The 20662-nt window shown below is 35.0% G+C and overlaps 2 protein-coding genes across 7 annotated transcripts; one reads left to right on the top strand and one right to left on the bottom strand.

Annotated features, from left to right (window-relative positions):
* LOC109228913 (beta-glucuronosyltransferase GlcAT14B-like) lies at nt 1958-5727 on the top strand. Of its 2 annotated transcripts, none has more exons than XM_019394173.1 (5): nt 1958-2259; nt 2913-3653; nt 3758-3833; nt 3927-4042; nt 5012-5727. In XM_019394173.1, exons 2-5 carry the CDS (start codon nt 3080-3082, stop codon nt 5509-5511), a joined length of 1266 nt encoding a protein of 421 aa, XP_019249718.1. In that variant the 5' UTR covers nt 1958-2259; nt 2913-3079; the 3' UTR covers nt 5512-5727. The 2 variants fall into 2 exon arrangements, with proteins under 2 accessions (XP_019249718.1, XP_019249719.1); XM_019394174.1 differs by lacking the exon at nt 1958-2259 and adding an exon at nt 2269-2338.
* On the bottom strand, nt 7552-17791 carry LOC109228911 (protein SPA1-RELATED 4-like). Of its 5 annotated transcripts, none has more exons than XM_019394169.1 (8): nt 17533-17791; nt 15675-16669; nt 15407-15564; nt 13521-14481; nt 13297-13443; nt 12852-13163; nt 12027-12086; nt 7839-8119 (listed from the first exon to the last, which is right to left on the bottom strand). In XM_019394169.1, exons 2-8 carry the CDS (start codon nt 16491-16493, stop codon nt 7931-7933), a joined length of 2646 nt encoding a protein of 881 aa, XP_019249714.1. In that variant the 5' UTR covers nt 16494-16669; nt 17533-17791; the 3' UTR covers nt 7839-7930. The 5 variants fall into 5 exon arrangements, with proteins under 5 accessions (XP_019249713.1, XP_019249714.1, XP_019249715.1 ...); XM_019394170.1 differs by lacking the exon at nt 17533-17791 and adding an exon at nt 17081-17448; XM_019394171.1 differs by lacking the exon at nt 17533-17791 and adding an exon at nt 16843-17052.

The following is a 20662-nucleotide window of genomic DNA, read 5'->3' as shown; positions in this document are numbered from 1 at the left end:
ATGAAACGTTTTTGAAGTTTTGCGAGTGAAAATTTTGAAAGAAGTTTTTTGGAGTTTTTCCAAAGGGAACTTTTTGCAAGACATGTATTATTTCAACTAACAATGTGCAAATCTAGGTCCTCTTTAGATTACTTCATTTGGTTTTATTTGTACTTTTACTAATTTATAATTTGTTAAGTATATTATTATGTTGTATACAATTTTTACACTATCCACATATAAAGCAGAGGCAGAGCTACGATTTGAAGCTTGTGGGTTTGGAATTCTAGTTCGTTTATATTATTGGATTCTAAATTAACAATTTATACATATTCAATGAATTGTTTAAGACAAAAACAGAGTTTAAACAAAAAGTTACAGAATTTGGCCCAACTCGAAAGTCCTATGCTAGCTCCGCCTCTGATATAAAGTTTAAACACTTTTGTTAATATCATCAACAGAAGCGGGTACATGACTTTAAATATTATGGGTTTATTCTTTAAGAATTTTAACATTAAACTCGTTATATTATTAAAATTATCGGTCAATATGAACTATTTGTTGCAATTTTACTGAATTTTACATAAAAATTTATGTTTTACAACGAAAGTACTGAATTCAGATGAACGGTATCAAAAAGCTGGGCTCACATAAATTTAGAGTCATCAAGTCTTAATAAAAAGGAGAGTATTTTAATAATGGAATTGATAAGGGGCGGATGTAGTATATTGATGACGGGTTCAATTGAACCCATAACTTTTGACACGAAGTAAAAATATATGTAAAAAGTCATTAAAATTATAAAAATAGTAGATATAAACTCATAATTTTAAAAATATAATGGTTCAATACTAAAATCGTAAAAGTTAGAATCCATAAAGTTTAAATCCTAAATCCGCTTCTTAAATTGATAGGATGACTCATTTGGCGGAACCATTCATTAAATTCGTTTGCCGGAAAAATTAGATTAATTAAGTTAGATGCAGACAAGAATATGATTGATTTCAGAAACTATAAAACTTTGATAATGAATAAAGAAGATAGATAGGAGTAATTGCTTTTCACTTTTGTTCGCCTTTTCCTTCGGAATCCACTTTCCACATTACACGTCGCCGATTTGTAGGATCAAATCATCATGGATTCTCACCTTTTACATGTCCTTTTTTTTTCCTCGTTGCTATTTCTTTCCGATTAATACTGAAAAGTTAAAAGTAAAATCACAAACAAATAAATTTAATTTCATAAAGAGAGATGAAAGATACTTAAACGGCCAGCACTTGCTTTTGGATTTTTTTGTTTAGTTCAATTTCATTAAGAAATTCAAAATAGCCTCTATTTTGCTGGGAAGTTCCATCATAATATACCGGAGAATGGTGCACCTGTATGCACTTCCAGCATATTATGCTGGATCTCCGTCACACGGAAAGTTCCAGCATAATATACTTGAGATTGGAGCACATGTGTATGAACTTCCAGCATATTATGCTGGCATTACAGTATATTATGCTAGAACTCCAGTATATTATACTGAAACTCCACTATATTATACTGAATATTTTGCGAATTTTGAACAGTGTTTTCGTTCAGATTTATCTTTACATGAAAAGTGGCTAAAATTTCGATTACTTTTGAAACGATGGTTATTTTACAATTACCATTTGTAAATCTGGCTATTTTTGAATTTTACCCCATTAAAGATAAAATCCTTTATTAAGAAATTTTTACTATCATTAGAGTTTAGTTAGTCGATAAAAATCCTACTCATCTATATTTCGTTAAAAACTTACTTACATAAAATATTTATATCTCTATGGAATAAAAAAGAAGTAATTACTTGATATAAACCAACAAAACCGTAATTGCCGTCTGTCAGGTCAAACTAAAAAAGAAAGACTAAAAATAGTGTTTACACTCTGAAAATTCCAAAAAGAAATCAGTAGCAGAAATAGTGAAAATCAAATAGAAGTAGGCAAAAATATAGAGAGCCCAAATCTAAAACCAAACCAAAACGTGAGCGACTCTTCCAGCTTGGTCCTAAGTCCTTGTCCTCACGTTCCGTCTCTCCTCCTACCTCATTATTTGTAACCTGTATTCTTCTTTTTTTTTTTTTCAATAATAATGTCCAATAAACAACCAAATTCTCTCTTCTTCAGCTGATTTCTTTCTTAAGTAGTAGTATTAGTATTTTATTCTCTTCGTTTCGACGTGTTCAGCTCAAACTTGCCGTCTTTCCAACAATCTTAAACCAACCCCATTTAAGTATTTTACCCAAAAAGCCATGTAAGTTTTCGTTTTATTTTGGGATATACTTAAGTCATGCTTATATGGTTACTAGTATTGCTATTTTAGCTGAAATTGAGTGAGTTGCAGCTTTTCATGTCTAAATTCTGTTTATTTTTCTATTTCTGTGTAATGGGTACTCAAATTCTTGGTTTACTTTAATTGTTTATTTTTTTCTCTCCTTCTCCCTGTCATTATCATAGTGGGTTTTTTACCTTTTTTTGTTTGCCCCCTTTTTTGAGTGTATATGCAGTTGTGGAATCGTACTAATTTGAGATTCTAAAATTTGAGCCACCGAAGATTATTACGTATGTTTGTTTAGTTGATTGGATTTGAGTACGATACCGTTTTGCCAATTGTTTTGGACTCTTGTGTTCTGAATTCTCTCTGTTTTCGATGATCCTGGTGTAACATTCTGTGTATTTCTGCTAAAACTATAATTTTCTCGAATAAAATATATACAAAACATAAAAATATAATATAGTTGAATGTTAGCTTGTTTATATATTATACAATGTAAGTCTTGTTTTTGTCTTTACACCAAATTCTTAGCTAGTTGCTTACGGAGTCTTTGGGAATATCTTTTATCTTGTTAATTTAGTATTTTATTAATTCTGGACTGAGCTTCTAGATGATGACTTTTCTATGAACAGCATATTGGTAGAGTGCAAATTGACGGATCCATTTGAATAAGTATTGCGGAGAGGAAATCAAGAACGGGCTTTTTGGGGCGTTTGGTTTGCGATTGCAGAGTAGATGAGGATTGAGTTTGATTTGAATTTTTGTTGCTAGTAAAATGAACTAATGATAAGGTTCAACAATGAAGTCCTTAAACATGGAGAAGAGATGGATATTTCCTTTGGTTATAAGCTCATTTGTGTGTTTCTTCCTTGTTGTAACCTCCTTTAATATGGGCCTTATTACTTCATTACACACATTCAATTCAATCTTTTCAATTTTCCCAACTCATGTCAAGATAAATCAAACCAACCCGTATTTTGCTGAATCGAAAATTAACCAAGCTCCAGCCCCTCCTGCTGCTCCTCCTGTCCCCCGTTTTGCTTATTTGGTATCTGGATCAAAGGGTGATCTAGAAAAACTTTGGAGAACGCTGCAAGCGCTGTATCATCCACGGAATTATTATGTTGTTCATCTGGACCTAGAATCGCCTCCACAAGAGAGATTAGAGCTTGCTTCTAGAGTGGAGAAAGATCCCATTTTTGCACAGGTTGGGAACGTGCACATGATCGCCAAAGCAAACATGGTTACCTACCGTGGACCTACCATGGTGGCAAACACTCTTCATGCTTGCGCGATTCTCCTCAAGAAGTATACGGATTGGGATTGGTTTATTAACTTGAGTGCTTCTGATTATCCACTGGTGACTCAAGATGGTTAGTTCTCTGGTTGTTTATTTCTATCTACCAGCAAAAAGGGCACCATTTCTTGTTGGTCATAAGTCAGTCTTGAGTGTTCAATTATTATTAATCTTTTGCAGATTTAATCTACACTTTTTCTGATTTAAAACGAGAGTTCAATTTCATTGAGCACACTAGCCGGCTGGGTTGGAAAGAGTATGCTATCCTCTCTCTGTCTCTCACTTTGTGCTCTTGAAGTTTTATTGTACTGAGGTTAATTTCTGCGTCATTGTGTTGATCCTATTGCAGGGGTCAAAGGGCAATGCCGCTTATTGTAGACCCTGGGCTCTATAAGACAACTAAGTCTGACATATATTGGGCCTCACCTAAGAGAGCTCTTCCCACATCCTTTAAACTCTTTACTGGTTAGTTTTCGATCATTTAACTTGCATACTTGTTTAAGTATTCTTGATGCTGTTTACTGATGTTTATGCACCAAAAATGCAAATAGAACATAGGTCACCATATAATTTGGTCGGGTAAAATTTTGTGCTTGTACCATTACACCTTTTCCTTAATCTAGATATACTTTCTGGTTAAAATAAGGACTTTGTATCAAACCTTAAGGGGTTGTTTGGTTCAGTCTGAGCCTCCTAGGATATCCCATGAGATTATGATATTATAGTTTTGGGATATCCCATGGGATTATTTATCCCACATCCTATATGCAATAGCTAATACCATCACTTTGGTTCAAAATTTATACTGGTATTTGCTAATACCCACAACCAAACATGGGATAGTAATCCATACCGGGATTAATTTCCTTACCCCGGTAAGCAAATGATCCCTAAGACTCTGAAGTGTCTCACAGCTAGAGAAGCTGAACTATAAGATAATTTTCAAGTTTCTTAGCATGGTGATCTTGGTAATATTATTGACAGAAATAATCTTCATATTAATCTTTGGATGCCTGCGACCTGCATGTTTGCACATTAACTATTGCGGTTAGATGAAATAGTGATATATTTTGCATCAGTTCGACTAGTCTACAAGATGTTTCAATTATTGTTGTTACCTGCTAAAGTTGTTGAATCCAGAAATTTGTTTTGATATCTATACTTGGAAATTCATCAGTTGTTCTACTTGATACTGTATTTCTCCACCCTGAAATCTTTTTTCTAGAAGCACGAGTAAGCAATTCATCAATCTTACATATAGATGGAAATGACTTTATTACTTTCTGACCAAACTGTGAGGTAGATCTAGGAAGAAAGTACATTGAATCAGCATGAACTGCATTGACTATGAAGTGAACTCTTACCGTAACGTGCACACAATCCTGTTATCTTCTTATTTCTGCAATTATGAGTGATGCTAAAAATTTGATACAGGTTCAGCGTGGATGATCCTCTCTCGTGCTTTTGTGGAGTACTGCATATGGGGTTGGGATAATCTTCCTAGGAACCTACTTATGTACTACACAAATTTCGTCTCTTCTCCTGAAGGCTACTTTCAGACCGTTGTGTGCAATGCCCCAGAATTTGCTACGACTGTTATTAACCACGACATGCACTATATTTCTTGGGATTACCCTCCACGACAGCATCCACACACTCTCAACATTAATGACACAGCAAAAATGATTGGAAGTGATGCTGCCTTTGCACGCAAGTTCAAGCAAAATGATCCCGTCTTGGACAAGATTGATAAAGAACTCCTCCATCGAAGCAATGGAAGCTTCACACTGGGGGGTTGGTGTACTGGAAAACCTCGTTGTTCAAAGGTTGGAAATCTAACGAAGCTTAAACCAGGTCCAGGGGCTAAAAGGCTTCGGCGTCTTATTGGAAAACTAGTTTTGACAGCTAAATTTAGTCAACACCAGTGTAATTAGTTATACTTTTCCTGCCTACTGATGAAAAGGCGAGGGGGAAAGAGTTTCATTTATAGAGCCAGAGAATAACAGATTAACATTAGATTATTTTGTAATATATAAAGTTTTCCATATCGTTGCCACTATTTTGGTGTTCCTGTTTTTGTAGCTACACTTGGACAGGATATAGGTCCATCTTTACTGCACTAATCTGTGGCTTTGTTTATTTAAATTATCTCTGCACATTTCATTTCCCGGCAAACAAACTCATGGCTCACTGTTCTTCACTGCACACTTTCTATATATATATATGTGTCTTCGTCCAATCAAACACGTCCATGCCATAGAGATAATGCTCGACAAAAACGAGACTAGGGTCCATGCTCCCTGCTTTCTTCGTGTGGTTACTTTTAGAACTTAAGCTAAGGAACTCAACCACAGTAGAAGCACCCTTTATTTACTAATTCGCAGTTTCATCTAACCATATCCAGGTCCAGAGTACCATGGACCTCTATTTATTCTGTGAAAGTGTAGCCCGATTTGAGCGTGTGAATGAACTTACGAAATATTGGCTTTGATACCATATTAAAATTGAGCACTTAACTCAAAAATTTAAGACAACGGGCGGATAGCCCCAGAACTTTAAAAACCTATTTGAAAGCTCTTGCATAGTCCATGTGGAATAACAATACAACTCAACGTGCTCTTCATATAAAGATAAAGCTGAAAAGATCTTCCAAAGCATGTCTTAAGGAGAATAGAGGTTAATTGCTATAAGTTCTACCTCATCGAGGTGCAAGATTTGATAACACATACTTTACATCTTAAAACAGTAAGGTAAGATCTTTCACGATTGTTCCGTTCTCTTTACTGTTACCTGAGCTACCCCTTGAAATAGAAAAAGTCAAAGAAAAAGAAAGTAGATAAAAAAGAAACCACCAGACTTCATTTGGGAAACAATTGTTAATAGGGTTGCCTTATCAGGTGAATTCACCAGCTCCGCTATATTATACACGCATTTCTTAAGATAAAATCTAAAATAAAACCTCCCAAATCTTCAACTCTAGCTAATTACTACAATTTATTTGGAGGAGAAAAAGAAAAAAAGTAAACAAACCAAAATTAGGTGATTATAACATACTTGTTTTTTGATTTCACCTCTAGTATCCGTTACCCGCAGTGGGCCCAATTAATCCTGATTCACGCGGCATAAATCCCATTAAAGGGGGAAGCGCTCCCTTACCGGGATTTTTCGATACCCGGTGCTCAATTTAAGAAGGGTGGGGATCATATTCATCCCACCTGACCCTCCATAATCCTTGGTGGTATTATAAAATTTCTTGTAATCATAACACATACTTAAGGTAGGATTATACAGTCTCTTTTGAGGTTTCGATTCGTAACATTTGTCTTCTTGTGGATCGAATCATAATGCAATTCTGTCTTCTTTGAGTTTATATTTGGCCAATAATGCAGTCTACATATGGATAAATCAACCCAGAATGTGTGAACTTTATCTTTCGAGTACCATTTTAAGCAAAACTAAAATTACTAATTCATCATTTGTTAGTTCCTTCATGTCATTCAACTGTCTTAAACAACCTCTATACAAACAATGATGAAGAAAACAATAAAAATAAAATAAAACTACAAAGATAGGTCTATTTTTTCTTTTTTTAGGATGTCTCCCTTTGTTTTTCTCTTTATTGTATGAAAAGATTATTTGCAAAACAAAATGGAGGATCACAAGATCAGATTTATGATCAATAACATAAAGTTAATGCACACAAGGCATATTTTTATGGAAAACAGTCTACACACTACCCTCCCCAAACCTTACTTGTTACACTGGGTTTGTTGTTGCACACGAGGTATACAAAATATATGAAAGAAAAAAAGTTTACATAGTATTATTTTTAAACATAAAAGGTATCAGTAACTCTCTTTTTCAGCTTCCCTTCCCATAGATTAAAGAATTTGTGTTTCTTCGCTACGTAAATAGAGTAACAATGAGAAAGTTGCAATAAATAATAAGATGCATTCCACAGTTTTCACTATTGATTTATTATGAATGAAGTTTATAGAATATATTGATTGGGCAGATGAGATCAAGAGAGAACCAATATGAGACACATGCTCGTATTCTTCTGCCTCATTGCTTTCATAAAAAGTTTTCTGGAAATCATATATAGAATATACAAAGAGAAATGCACATTTAGCATTCTTTCCCTTTAATGTACAGCATTTCACCATACAACCAATGTATGTTCTCATATTTGCAGTGAGCTACTTCTACTATATGAACTACTAGCAAAAATCTTGGTTTCTTGATGATGGCAATTTCCTCATCTTCACTGCAAGCCATTCATTTACCAATGCAGAACCCTTATCTTTCTATCCTCAAGGCAACTCCCAAAACTTTGACCACAAATGAACTACATTAAACCATCTCCAATAGCTTAATATTTCCCATAGAATTTGCGGCAACTAAGGTAGAGGACTGACCACGCCAACAAACAGATGAGATAAACTGTGCTTGGTCATCCACTTCATCACCAGAGAGCGGATCCGTGCTATTAAATTTAAATGATAATGCAGGCATAGGAAAAGCTTTGTGGTAGACAAAGACCTGCAAACACAACCCAGATCACACACGTAACATTAACATGACCAACTCATAGCGATTGGCTATTTGTGGAGCAATACAAACAAGTATCAATACACAAGCTATACAACGATAGAAGACTCGATATATAGCCATTTAAAAGATATACACTGTAGAGTCATGCAATTTTAATGGTCCTTCACCCCCTCTTTTCTTTAACAAGGTATATTTCACCCCTGTTTGGCCAAGTTTCTCCAAACCAAAAAGCACTTTTTTTTTTCAAAGAGTGCTTGTTTTTCAAAGCGGAAGTGTTTGGGCAAGCTATTAGAAGAAAAAAAGTGTTTTTGAGTAGAAGCAGAAAAAAGTAGTTTCTCCTAAAAGCACTTTTTTGAAAAGCACTTTAGAGAAAAATACACTTAGAAACACTTTTTAAAAGCATGGCCAAACACTAATTGCTGTGCTTCTCAAATTAATTAACCAAACATAAACTGCTTCTCTAAAAGTACTTATGAAAAAAACACTTACCAAAATAAGCTGATTTTATAAGCTTGGCCAAACAGGCTATAAGTATTCACATAACCATCATATACTATAGGCACTACTGTACTTCTCCTTGATCTAATATTCCCTTGTGCCATTTATCCCCAGTATTTCTTATTATTGATGTTTACCAAATATGACCAGTAGAATGTGGGCACTGTAACTATCAGCTAATAAGCAGTGTTCTAAAACATACGAAGGGAGAAAGGAGGATTATCTAAGAGCTTGTAGAAGCAATTTTTGGGAAGTTGTTTTCTTTTGGTTTCTATTGAGTCATGTTCTCCTATTGGAAAAAAAAAACGCCTAAATTATCAAGACTAGCTACTTTACAATCAATTTTGTTCATTTAAATTAATGTATACTATCAGGGAATGGCCAGAGACTTATTGCTAGTCGGCAGCATGAAAGTGATTTATAAATTCTTTATTTATATACCTTTGCTTGTCAAACAGAATTCAAATATTCTGTCTCTTAGAAATATTTCATTTTCTTAAATAGTTTTTGTGGAAAGCAGTGTTCTCCCCAACTAGTTTTGGAGTTGATGCATAATTATTGTGAGTGTTTTCAAAAGAATAAGGGTAAAGTAAAGTATAGTCCTCAGTTTTTTTTTTCCTGTACTACTTTTGTTTAGGGGGGTGGAGGTTGGGGGAATGTTTTGTCTTATGAACTTTACATCAGGTTTTCTTCAGTGCACAAGTATCTAGTTCTTGTGCTAAACCACGATCTGGTACTCAGCTCTGTTATAGATATTCCATTCACAAAAGTCTTGACTTTGTTGCATGTACATGACCTTTTCAGGCATAAGCTTTAGATCCTTGGTACATTATGTCAGTACCTCCATCCTCAAAAGCACATCCCAGAAAGGCAAAGGGCCATTGCTTCAATTATTTAAAAAAACATAAACCAGAAACTACAAGTTAGAGTAGAACCTTATGTTCACTCTCTTCAAGCTACAGTGCTGGGTGATGCCAAGCACTGTAAAGGAAATGTTATATAGCCTGGCCGGTTTCCGTAGAAGAAGAAAGCAAAAGGGTGGAAGTTCGCCCCGTTAGCTCTCATGTGGATAGTTTGGGGGGAGAGAAATAGGAGAGCTTTTGAGGGGATTGAATCTCCTTTTTCACATCTTAAGAATAGTCTTTTATCTTTGATCGCTTTTTGGTGCACTCATATAGCCCCTACTTGTTTAGAAGATTGGGCGTCTTTTGTAGAGAATCATGTTCTGATGTAAATTCATACGGGAGTTCTCTCCCTTTTGATTAATACAATACCTTATCAAAAAAAAAGGGCAGTATAAATGATGTAGAAAGAGGAAAGGAAAAGCTGAAGAAAATCAAAATCACACCTAAAGGGATAAAAGCTAGTCAACCAGTGTTAAGGAATGATAACTGAGGACAAGTACTGTAAACAACACATGAGAGGGTTATACTTGTACAGGAAATGTAGGGGTACACCATGTTTTATTCTGTAAAAGGGAAAATGTCTAGAAGAAACAGAATCATCCATGGGAGAGCTCCAGCCCTGAGGCTAATAACGATGACTTTGGGGGTGGGGTTTGTGTGTGTGTGGGGGGGGGGGGGGAGGTGGAGGAGCAAGCTTTGTGGAGCAGAGGTGCTTGCAACAGTCACCCCTGCCTCCAACGAACAGAGAGGAGCAAGATTATGGGAGCTAAGCTTTAGGAGAGAGTTGCCAGATTAGAAGGTAGAAGGGCTCAATAGTCTGTTGGAACTACTGTACAAGCAAAAGAGACGGTTGGATATGGAAACGACACAAGGAAGCTTTATTCACAGTTTAAGTCTTTCTATAATTTATTACTAGAGAAGGAAAATGGGGAATTTCCTTAGGCCATGATTTGATTCCTAAAGTGTCAAGGAAGGTGTAGTTTCATATTCGGAAAGCAACATCAGACCCCATTTAACCCAATTAGAACTTCAGGAAAAGAATAGCAAGTGTTTCATGTGAAAGAATACGAGGGAGGATGTAAATAGTTAACTACCGCACAGTCTCATTGCATGCTTGGTTGCGGAGTATAAGTTTCTGGAGTACAGTTTAGAATATGTTTGGAGTTGAATCACTAATGCCACAAACTGTTAGAGAACTGTTATTTGGATGGAAATTCAGAAAGAAGAGGAAAAGGAGAAAATCATGGGAGATGGTCCCTTTAGCACTTACGTGGACGACATTGAATGAATGAAGTACAGAGCATTTGGGCGAGAGTAAAATTATTATTATCATTATTATTATTATTATTATTTTATTTTATTTAATAAGAAATGAGAGTAAAATTATTCTGCAAATATTAGTGAAAATTTTGATATTTCATACATTTTTGAAGTAATATTATGAATATGAATTCTACTTAGTATTGATGATTGGCATACTTTGGGGAAATACAACAGCCAACTCAAGGTCGCACATTGGCATGTTTTTGGTTGAGGGCTAGGCGGCTAGCTACCAATTGATAAAGATTAGAAGCGAAAAAAACCAGCCTAGCCAAGGTGTCCTACATACACAGCACGAATCAATTCATATGCGTCTGCACAAAGACATGTAGTATGTTGTGCAATTCACAGTTTGTAGTACATGAAACACAACTCTGTGCTGAGAGCATCACATTTCATTTTGTATGTAGCTTAAGTGAATGCTTTCACCAGCCCATGCTTTTTATTAATTCTATTTTCTACTCATACTACAATTCTCTCTCTATATGCACCTTTAAACCAACTAAATGTACAAAGCTCATGCTAACTCAAGAGCATGAGTTGTGAGATGATGTATCGAATTAAAAAAGTGCTGCATCACAAGTCTCCCTAATTGGTCTTGAAATTTCTACAGGAGCACAGTCAGTTTAATTAAAACATTTGGATGATAATTTGGTGATTCTTACTCATATGTTTGTCAACCACTACTAAGATCCAAGGTCATATTGATAATATTGATCCACTAAAAAACCCTTTCATTGAACAATTAAAATATTAAAGAACATAACATGAAATGGATTGTTTCTAATGAATCAGCAATGTCATCGCAATAGTGTATTGTTTTGTGACAAAATGGCAATTAAAAACCATGTATATGTTTTCTTCTCGAGCAGAGAAGGACAGTGGTTGGTTTGTCACAAATATAATGAAACATCTTTTATACTCAAATACAGTAAGAAATTGCGAGTCATTCATTTGCTCATTTACGAACAGCGTTAACAAAACGTCAGAAACAACTAGATATTTAGAGATACTTTTTGAAAAATAGCTTGAACTTAGAACATTGATAATAAATGATAACTCACTTGTCTTAAATAGAGTTATATATGATAGTAAATATATATGATAATAATATTTACGGACAGCATCACTAAGCAAGTAATAATAGAGCTATATATGATAATAAATTATACCTCATTTGTCTCCGAGCCAGTAGCAATGTAACCTTCAGATACAGATAAGCCAACGAAGTTCTGAAATGCAAGAATACTTTTATCAGCAGCAACGGACGTTCAACCACAACTTAAGTTCCATATCATTCACGGTAAAGCAAATTCAACCACAACTGTAGTTCAATCTCATTTCTAAGAACTTATTTCAAGGATGATCTCCTTTGATTAGTCACAACAGCAAAGAAAATTTAAAATGATATCTCAAGAAGAAAAGGAAGGGGGGCGCGGGGGATTTCTAACACAAAATCCAGTGTTGACACTAGAGTCAACTTTACTGCAGCAGAAGTTCTAATGCAAATATTGACTTGTTCTGCACCGAGAATCATAACTAAATCTTTTGTTCCTATACCCCAGATAATATACCAGGATATCAGAATGCAGGCCCAAACTGTAGCAAGCAAGCTGAAGTTGCCATTGTAAACATAAAGCGCCTAAGAATTATACATGTAAAAGAATTTCTTGTCTTTTTTTTTTATCTTGTCACATTTGAGTGGATGGAACCTCAAAAACTTCTAAATGGGAACTGAAAAATAATTACATTCAATCGATCGAAAAGCAGAATAAACCATGGTCCCCAAAAAGCAGAAAAATCTAACATGCGCATGCGTGAATGTGTCTTCTCCCATGCTAAAAAGCTATGGATTCTTTAAGCATTTACAAGCCGTATGCATACAACACCCTATCTTTCTGACTGCAGAAACAAGTGTTAAAGGCAGCAAAGAGTACAGTGAAGACATGAAACCAGAGCTGGCTTCAGGTGAAGCCGACAAGAATAAGGAAAAATACCTTTACATTCATGTGTCCAGTAAATGACTGAAGAGGCGAATCAAGAATTCGAGATGAGCAAATCGATAAATCCCATAGTTTTAATGTGTTATCTGTAGATGCAGACACAAGCGTTGTGGAATCTATGAACTTGACATAGCTCACAGTCTTGTTGTGCCCGATTAATGTGCATAGAGGCATTTTTGAGTTACGTAGATCATAATAATATATCTTGTGATCTGCTGAACCAAAAGCAAGGGAGCGACCAGAATCAAAGGGGAACTGGACGCAGCAGATATTGGCTTTTGTTTTGATGGTCCCAATACTTACTCCCTGCAGTACCAACCGAGGTAAGAAAAACAACTTATTACACACACATGTTTTATCTACACAGCAACATAACTAGATGACAGTAGTACGTTTAGTTTCAAAGCTGACATCCACCAAGTGCAAAAATTAGAATTGCCTGATTGATATTCCAGAGCTTGACAGAACCATCATCGCTCCCGCTGGCCAACATGGTTGGATCTGCTACGGAAAAGTCAACAGACCAGACGCGCCTTTCATGTTCTCTCATTTCCATGAAAAGCTGATTTCTTGTGACGTCCCATACCTGGAAAGTAATTGAACGAACTTCATCCACAACTAATATTAAAAGGAAAATCCACCATGATCATGAATTTAGCTCACCTGCACCACACCTTCAAAGTTACTTGAAGCGATCTGGCTTTTAATATAGCCATTCCAACATATGCTGCTTAGCTTAGATCTACTAGCCATTTCAACTACTGGATAGCGGATATCGCGGTCCTCATTCACAATTGCATTATATTCAAAAACTTTGATCTTCTTATTTACACCAGCAGTTGCGAAAAATTCACCATCACGATCAAAGCTGAGAGCACATACAAGATTGGAAGAATTTAGAAGATCCCCTTGCTTCAAGTCGGCCTTCACTTCCAACTTGCTATAAGATAGATACTTGCACAGGCCCTCCAGGAATGAGCTGATCGATCCACCTTGTCTATCCGCATTGTACCCCTCCTTTGATGACGAATTACTCACTGAAATTCTTTCTGGTGCTACTACTGAAGTTCTGCAATCTGTACCTACCTGAGAATGTCTACTCAATGGTTTCCCAGTTGGTTTGGTAACCCTATGTCTTGTCATGAAATACGCTGCCTCCAATTTTCTGAAGTTATTCATCAACCGGGAATTTTTTGCCAGAGTACTCCCTTTGTCTTCAACATGCTTCTCAGACTTCTGACTTTCATCTGGATTTTCATCCAATTCCTCATTCGTGCCGATAGAAAGGCCTGGCCTATATCTCTTTCTAGATCCAGAGCTCCCAGCATCATCATTCTCAGTAATATTTATCCTCCCCGAATCCAAATCCTTTACTGGTTCCTGATTTGAACCCCCTTTGACTCTAAAGGTCTTCTGCATCTTTGAGACCTCTTCTATGTCAGATGACAAAAAAGATACTATCTCATGCAAGTTGTGCTTAGCCTCCTGCTTTCGCTGTTGAATCAGCAAAAGGAATTCCAGCAATAACTCTTGCTCCTCTATTTTTTCTCTAAGCTCTATTGCTGCTTCACGCTCTTCAAACTCATCTCTTGGAGCATTAAGGAACTCGCTTTCTAGCAACTCACTGTCACCAATGTAAAAAACAGAATCAGAATAAAAAGGACATAGAGACAGGGATATTGCTGTTAAAAACAAAATGAATTAAAATGTAAGAGATAGTAGATTGATTTTCAAGGAAACCATTATTGACGGCTGAAATGCATCTGATCAATAGGTAACGGACTACCATTTAATGCAAATTAATAGAAAACTTTGTTCATTTCACTTTATTTCTCTCCGACTAAGTCTTAAGTGCTCTTTATCCATTCTCTTCCTTTTACTTTTAACATAGTGCAGGAAATATTATGCAGTAAGCAATTAAGTATCAAACAAATTGTGCAGGTAAACAGCGAAAGTATAGCCAAATTGCCATGGCAACAAGCTGGTAAGACATTTAAAGATGCCACTGACGAGACATGGAACAGCACTATGTAGAGAGAGCAGCAAAGCTGTTGATCAGTTAACTAATGGATTTGCCTGTAGAGGCAACCAGACCCTGCACTATTCCTAATGATGTAAAGGGAGTTGCATGCCCAAGAAATTAACCTTGGGTCATCTCATCAACCAAAGAAAGGAAAGAAAAAAGGAACGAGTTACCGCTGTTGCAAGAAAGGAAAGCATGCTTTGCCTGCATTTCCTTCTTTCCTGAGGTAAGAGTTATTCATCCATGCACAAAAACTAAACATCCCATGACTTCTCCAGATAAGAGTTTTCTACCAGAAAATGTGCTTACTATAAACCCTATGACAGTGTACCGTACATTATATGACACAACAACAATAGCATGGAATATCAAGGATTACAGGAGTATGAGCTACAGATCAAAAGGAGGTATAAGAAGACTACGGCAACAAATCAATCAGGGATAAAACAAATCAAGAATGAATTGCCATAGGGGAAAATTAAGGGAGAAAAAAAAGATCAGGTTCACATGTAAAAAGAATACTCACCCCATTTTAGGCCTACTGCTTGGCTCGGGGTGCAGTAACCATAAGCAAAACGAAGCTTCTTTAGGCCATTTTAACAGCAACTGAGGAGGGAGGACACGGTGTCTTAGACTATGCATAGTTGCGCTTTTCTCTTCGAGTGAACTGAAGGTGCAGAATAGCTGCTCACAATTATAATAATCATTAAAACACAAAAGTTCATCTTTGCAGTCATGAGAAATATAACTCACTAGACCCATTTACTGCGACATGCTAACTAACTGGTACTAACCTCAAATAGGAGGACTCCAAGTCGATAAATGTCTGAAGCACAACAGCTTGGAGCACCAGCAATCTCTTCTGGACTATTGTACCAATTGGTTTCCATGAGCAATATCTGTTTCATTGGGAAGGTATGCTTCTTTTCTTCTTCTTGTCGCTTCTTATTAGTCTGCACCACATGGCCTGAACTTGACTGCAAGCAACAGCTTTCAGATGCTTTTACAGAAGCTTTTGTGCAAATCTTCTCAAGCTGAGAACTTTGTCTCCCCAGCTCGCCCGACTCATGAGGCAAAACTGAGAATGAATCCTTTAACTCGATAGTTTGGCTGTTTAAACCGTCATCTTCTGATGAATCAGACCCTGAATCCGAGCAGGATGCGGATTCAATAAAAGCAATACGTTTGAAAGATGACATGACAAAACATGACGGTCGTGCATTATGAACAACTATTCCTTGCGAATGTGCCAGGTTTACAATCTCCACAATTTGGGAGAATATGTGCAAACATTCAAGAGCGTCAACAGCTCTCTCCGGATTGTCCAGCCACTGCCTCAAACTAACATCAGTACAGTCTGTTCTCCGATCACCTCGGTCCACAGCAAGTCGATCCTCTGTAACCCCACCTTGGGATTTAAGGCGATTTACGTGAGGGGACTCAATTCTTCCCCTCCCCTTTCTACCCGGAACAAACCCGGTATCATGCGACACATCACCGGAGGACCTAATGCTGCTTGTTTGAAATCTAGGATTCCGGTCTACAAGAGCTGAAGAATTCAAACCCCTGGAACTATCTGATACCTCCCAACCAGATTCAGATGAACCCTCCATTGTTATCTACATATAATTGTATGTAGCCCCAGAGCCACAACATCTACCAGTTGGTTATTCTTAGAATCCTAACCACATCCTTTCACTTCCACCATAGCAAATTTTAGTAAAAGGCAAGCCAAATCATCATCTCAGAAGTCACTCAAGAATCAGTTCATTCAATTCAAGATAACAACCTATTTAACAAAGAAACAATAGAAACAAGCAAAAAAGCAATCTAAGGTCTTTCCTTAAAAGAGACAAAACTCACTCTAAAACAAAATCAGCAGACAGAAACCAATGGCTCATCAAAAATGTACAAGGCATGCTATGGCTACACGTTTTCATTCATTAGGGAGAGAGATATTACCAAGAAGAGAAATGAGCTTCTATTTCAACCAGAGCAAACAAAAAGAACAAGAACCACACACCAAAAAATGTGCTTTATTCTGAGGAAACACCACAGCCTCAAAAAATAGCACAAAAAGTATTTTTCTTTTCTACAACACAAAGTGAAAAGCTAAAACAAGTATTGCTATAGAATTTTAAAAAGAAAAAAGACCATCCTCCACCCAAAAAAAAAAAAGAAGTTACAGTTGTTGCCTCACCTGAAGTTAAAAATGAGTAAGAATCAATTTTGTTTTGGATTACTCTTAAAAGTTGTATCTTTAAGAAAAACCCTAGGTGGGTATTATTCCTGCTTCTAAGTATTCATTTTCCATGTACGTGGCTCATTCATATCCTCAAAGCTTTTTCAATAAAAGCAGAAACAGGAAAAATGATAAAAATGGTATTTTTATCACAAAGAAATACACTGTAACTATATATATCAACATGTGGGGTTACTGTAACCAAGAAGGATCTTCAATTTCCAATAATCAACACAGTTCCAGAAGATCAGGAGTTTGAATATAGTTACTCATTTTTCTATTATTGGTACAGAATCTGGTTATAATTAATTAAATCTATGTTATCTTAGCGGGAATTACAAAATATATATATATAAAATAAAAGTATGAGAAATAGTGATAAAATGAATTAACAAATAGATAGTGCTCACCTTTTACATTATGATAGTACTCAATGAAACCCTAAAAACAGCATGCAATTCAGAGGCATTAAAGAGCAGATTTTATAAGTAGTTTGACTTAAAATTATTGGTTAGTAGTATAATATTTCAAGCTATTTATCACTCATTAAGGATTTAAAATTGGGTTTGAAGTTTCAACCCCAGGTTTGACCAAACCCCATGAAAATGGCAGCTATAGCTATAACAGATTATATTTTGGTTTAATATATACACAATTTGAGACTGACTATGTGAAACTCATTAAAATATATAACCGACCCAATAACTATATTGGAATTGATACGTAACTGAATGATATGAATAGATACAAACAATTTTATTGGTGTAATTGTTGTGGTACTTTGTAATCAAACGTGTGCAAAGGGGAATCACTGAGTGAGGTGTGGAATTGGGGCGGCATTTGATGACCAATCACAACCAACACAAAGCCAAAAAGGCCAGGCTTTTAGCTCTAATTTATACAAGAAAAAACCTCTGAAATTCCCACTACTGTCATACTGTCGTCTGTTTTTGTATGTATCTGTAGCCGAGTAGAAATACAGGCGGATTTAGGGGGCAGAGGGGTTCCGAACCCGTTGGTCAAAAAATTACATTATATATATAAGATAAAATCTGTTTCTTAACTCCGTTAACACAACCCAAATATATATTTTAGTGGTCAAGGGACTTCAAAACTTTCGTAAGGTCATAGGTTCAATTCCCATTACATACAAAAAAAAATTTGAACTCCATTCGTGGAGATGTTGCCTGCGCCGCTGACTGTCAGTGGTCCTACTGTGGCTTAAGCTGAATCTTTTTGTAACAAACCAACAGTCAGCAGGAAGGAAGAGAGCAGCAGCTTTTGATATCTTTGACAAATATTAAACTTGAGAGTAAATAATTTTAACACCAAAAACATACTTTCAGTACTTTTTACCTATCGATTTATCTAAATACTAGCACTAACTATTAATTAATATGCTTATAGTAAGCATGAAATATTTAACTTTATATACTATCAGTATAATTTAATATTAGTACCAAAAATTACAAAGAGTTTATTTTATTTTTCTTTACTAGCTCATAAATGTTGACAGTTACTTAGGGGTCGTTTCGTAGGATGCATTAGATAAAATAATGTATGCATTAGCTTTGTGTATTAATAGTACTTTGTTTGGTACACTTTTTGAACTTATGCATGCAGTAGTTATGCAAGTATTAGTTATACACCCTATTTGGTATTATCCTATGCATAACTAATGCATAAGAAACCATGGTATGCATCAGCTTAGTTAAAGACAAAATTGTCCTTCAAAATTTATGCTTGATTAAAAATGCTATAATATTAATGCAAGTTTGAAATAATCCAAGAACGTGAGAAATAAAACTATATCCCTAGTAAATTAATAAATACTTAGCATATTTTTTTTATATAAATAAATATTCAGTTCTATACTACAATATAGATAGACAAATCAAATAATTATTTTTAAATATTTTTCATATAAAAACATTCCTCAACATATGCTTCTTTTAAAAAGATAAAGTGATGGATTGGTTATAAGGGTATTTTTGTAAACAAACAATTATTTTAAAAATTGTGCAATGCTTTATAACATCAAACCAAACAATAGATAAGAAATATGTCAGCATAACTAATGCAAGCATAACTAATACCAGCATTACTAATACACTGGCGTACGCAGGATTTTTCATAAGCGGTGTCACTATTTTAAGAAGTGAGCAAATAAGTAGATTAGTAGCAATATCATATTAATAGTAACAAAATTCGAATCATTTTATTAAAACACAACTCAAGTATATTATTGAACTCTTTATGATGAGCATTTATTTTTTTGAAATGTATTCAAAATAACCTGATTAGAAATTATACTATATTTTGTTGATTTTTTTTTTTGTAGAAGGCAATAAATCATCAGTCAAAAGCTCATTATTTATTTGATTCCTTAAATCATTTTTAACTTTATAGCCGAGAAGCCGGATGTAGAAGAAAAAAAACAACTGAACTAACTTATTGATGACGGGAAGCAAGAGAACTTAATGCCGCTACAATCTGCATCGTTAGTCTTGATGCAATGGTTTGGTGTTTTGTTAATATACAAAAGGCACAAAACTTTAAAACAAGGAAAGGAAGCTACAGGAATTCGAACCTTGGCTTTCTCTAGAAAAATAACGCACTTAGCTACTTAGCTCATTCCATCAAGTGGTGTCACTGTAATGCATTTATTCAATTTGTAGTTTTGTATTTTAATTATATATTACCTATTTCGTAAAATTTTCCGATAAGCGGTGTCACGTGATACTGCTTGGTCTAAGGTAAATTCGCCCCTGATTATACACTCTATTTTATTCTTATACACTTTACCAAACCGCCCCTTATGGTGCAATGAAAACCTTTCGAGGAGAAACTTTTACAATTGTTAACCAATAATAATATTGCTAGTCGTTGCACAAGTTTATGATGACTTGTGCAACGACTAACAATATTATTATTGGTTAATCTCAAAACCAATAAAAAATAGAAGTGGTCATATTAAACATCAACAGAAGAAGAAAAATAATTGATTAATCTTGTGAACACCTAATTTTTGACCACACCGCAAATCCTATACTACTTTAGTGTAAATATTTCTTTTAGGTCTAATCTTAATATTTTTAAATTTTTTATCTTACTCTTAATAGGTTTTGTTTTAGAAAATTAAAAAAAAAATACTAACTACATATTCTCATTCTTGGACTATAAATTTTATTCCTATTTTTAAATAAAAGAAAATTTAAAAGAAAAATGTTTTCCTCTAATTAGAATTGTTATAAGTAAGCTATGGTGTTTTCTTAGTATAATTTTAACTATAGTGTAAATATTGAGTCTTCTTATATATATAGTTTCTTTAAGTCTAAAAGTAAGTTGGGTTAATATATATATATAATACTATATTGATTTTAATTATAATAATATTAATATTTTATATATATATATATATATATTACTTTCTTTTTATTTAATAAAATGGGTTAGAAAAAGGTTTTTAAAAAAATATATATGTAATAAAAACTAACGGAAAAGAAAAGAGAAGTGGACAAAACAAAAAAAAAAAAAAAA

The sequence above is a fragment of the Nicotiana attenuata genome, chromosome 7 (genome assembly GCF_001879085.1).
Source record: "Nicotiana attenuata strain UT chromosome 7, NIATTr2, whole genome shotgun sequence".
Taxonomy (NCBI): domain Eukaryota; kingdom Viridiplantae; phylum Streptophyta; class Magnoliopsida; order Solanales; family Solanaceae; genus Nicotiana; species Nicotiana attenuata.
This window is presented reverse-complemented; position numbering and strand designations above follow the sequence as displayed.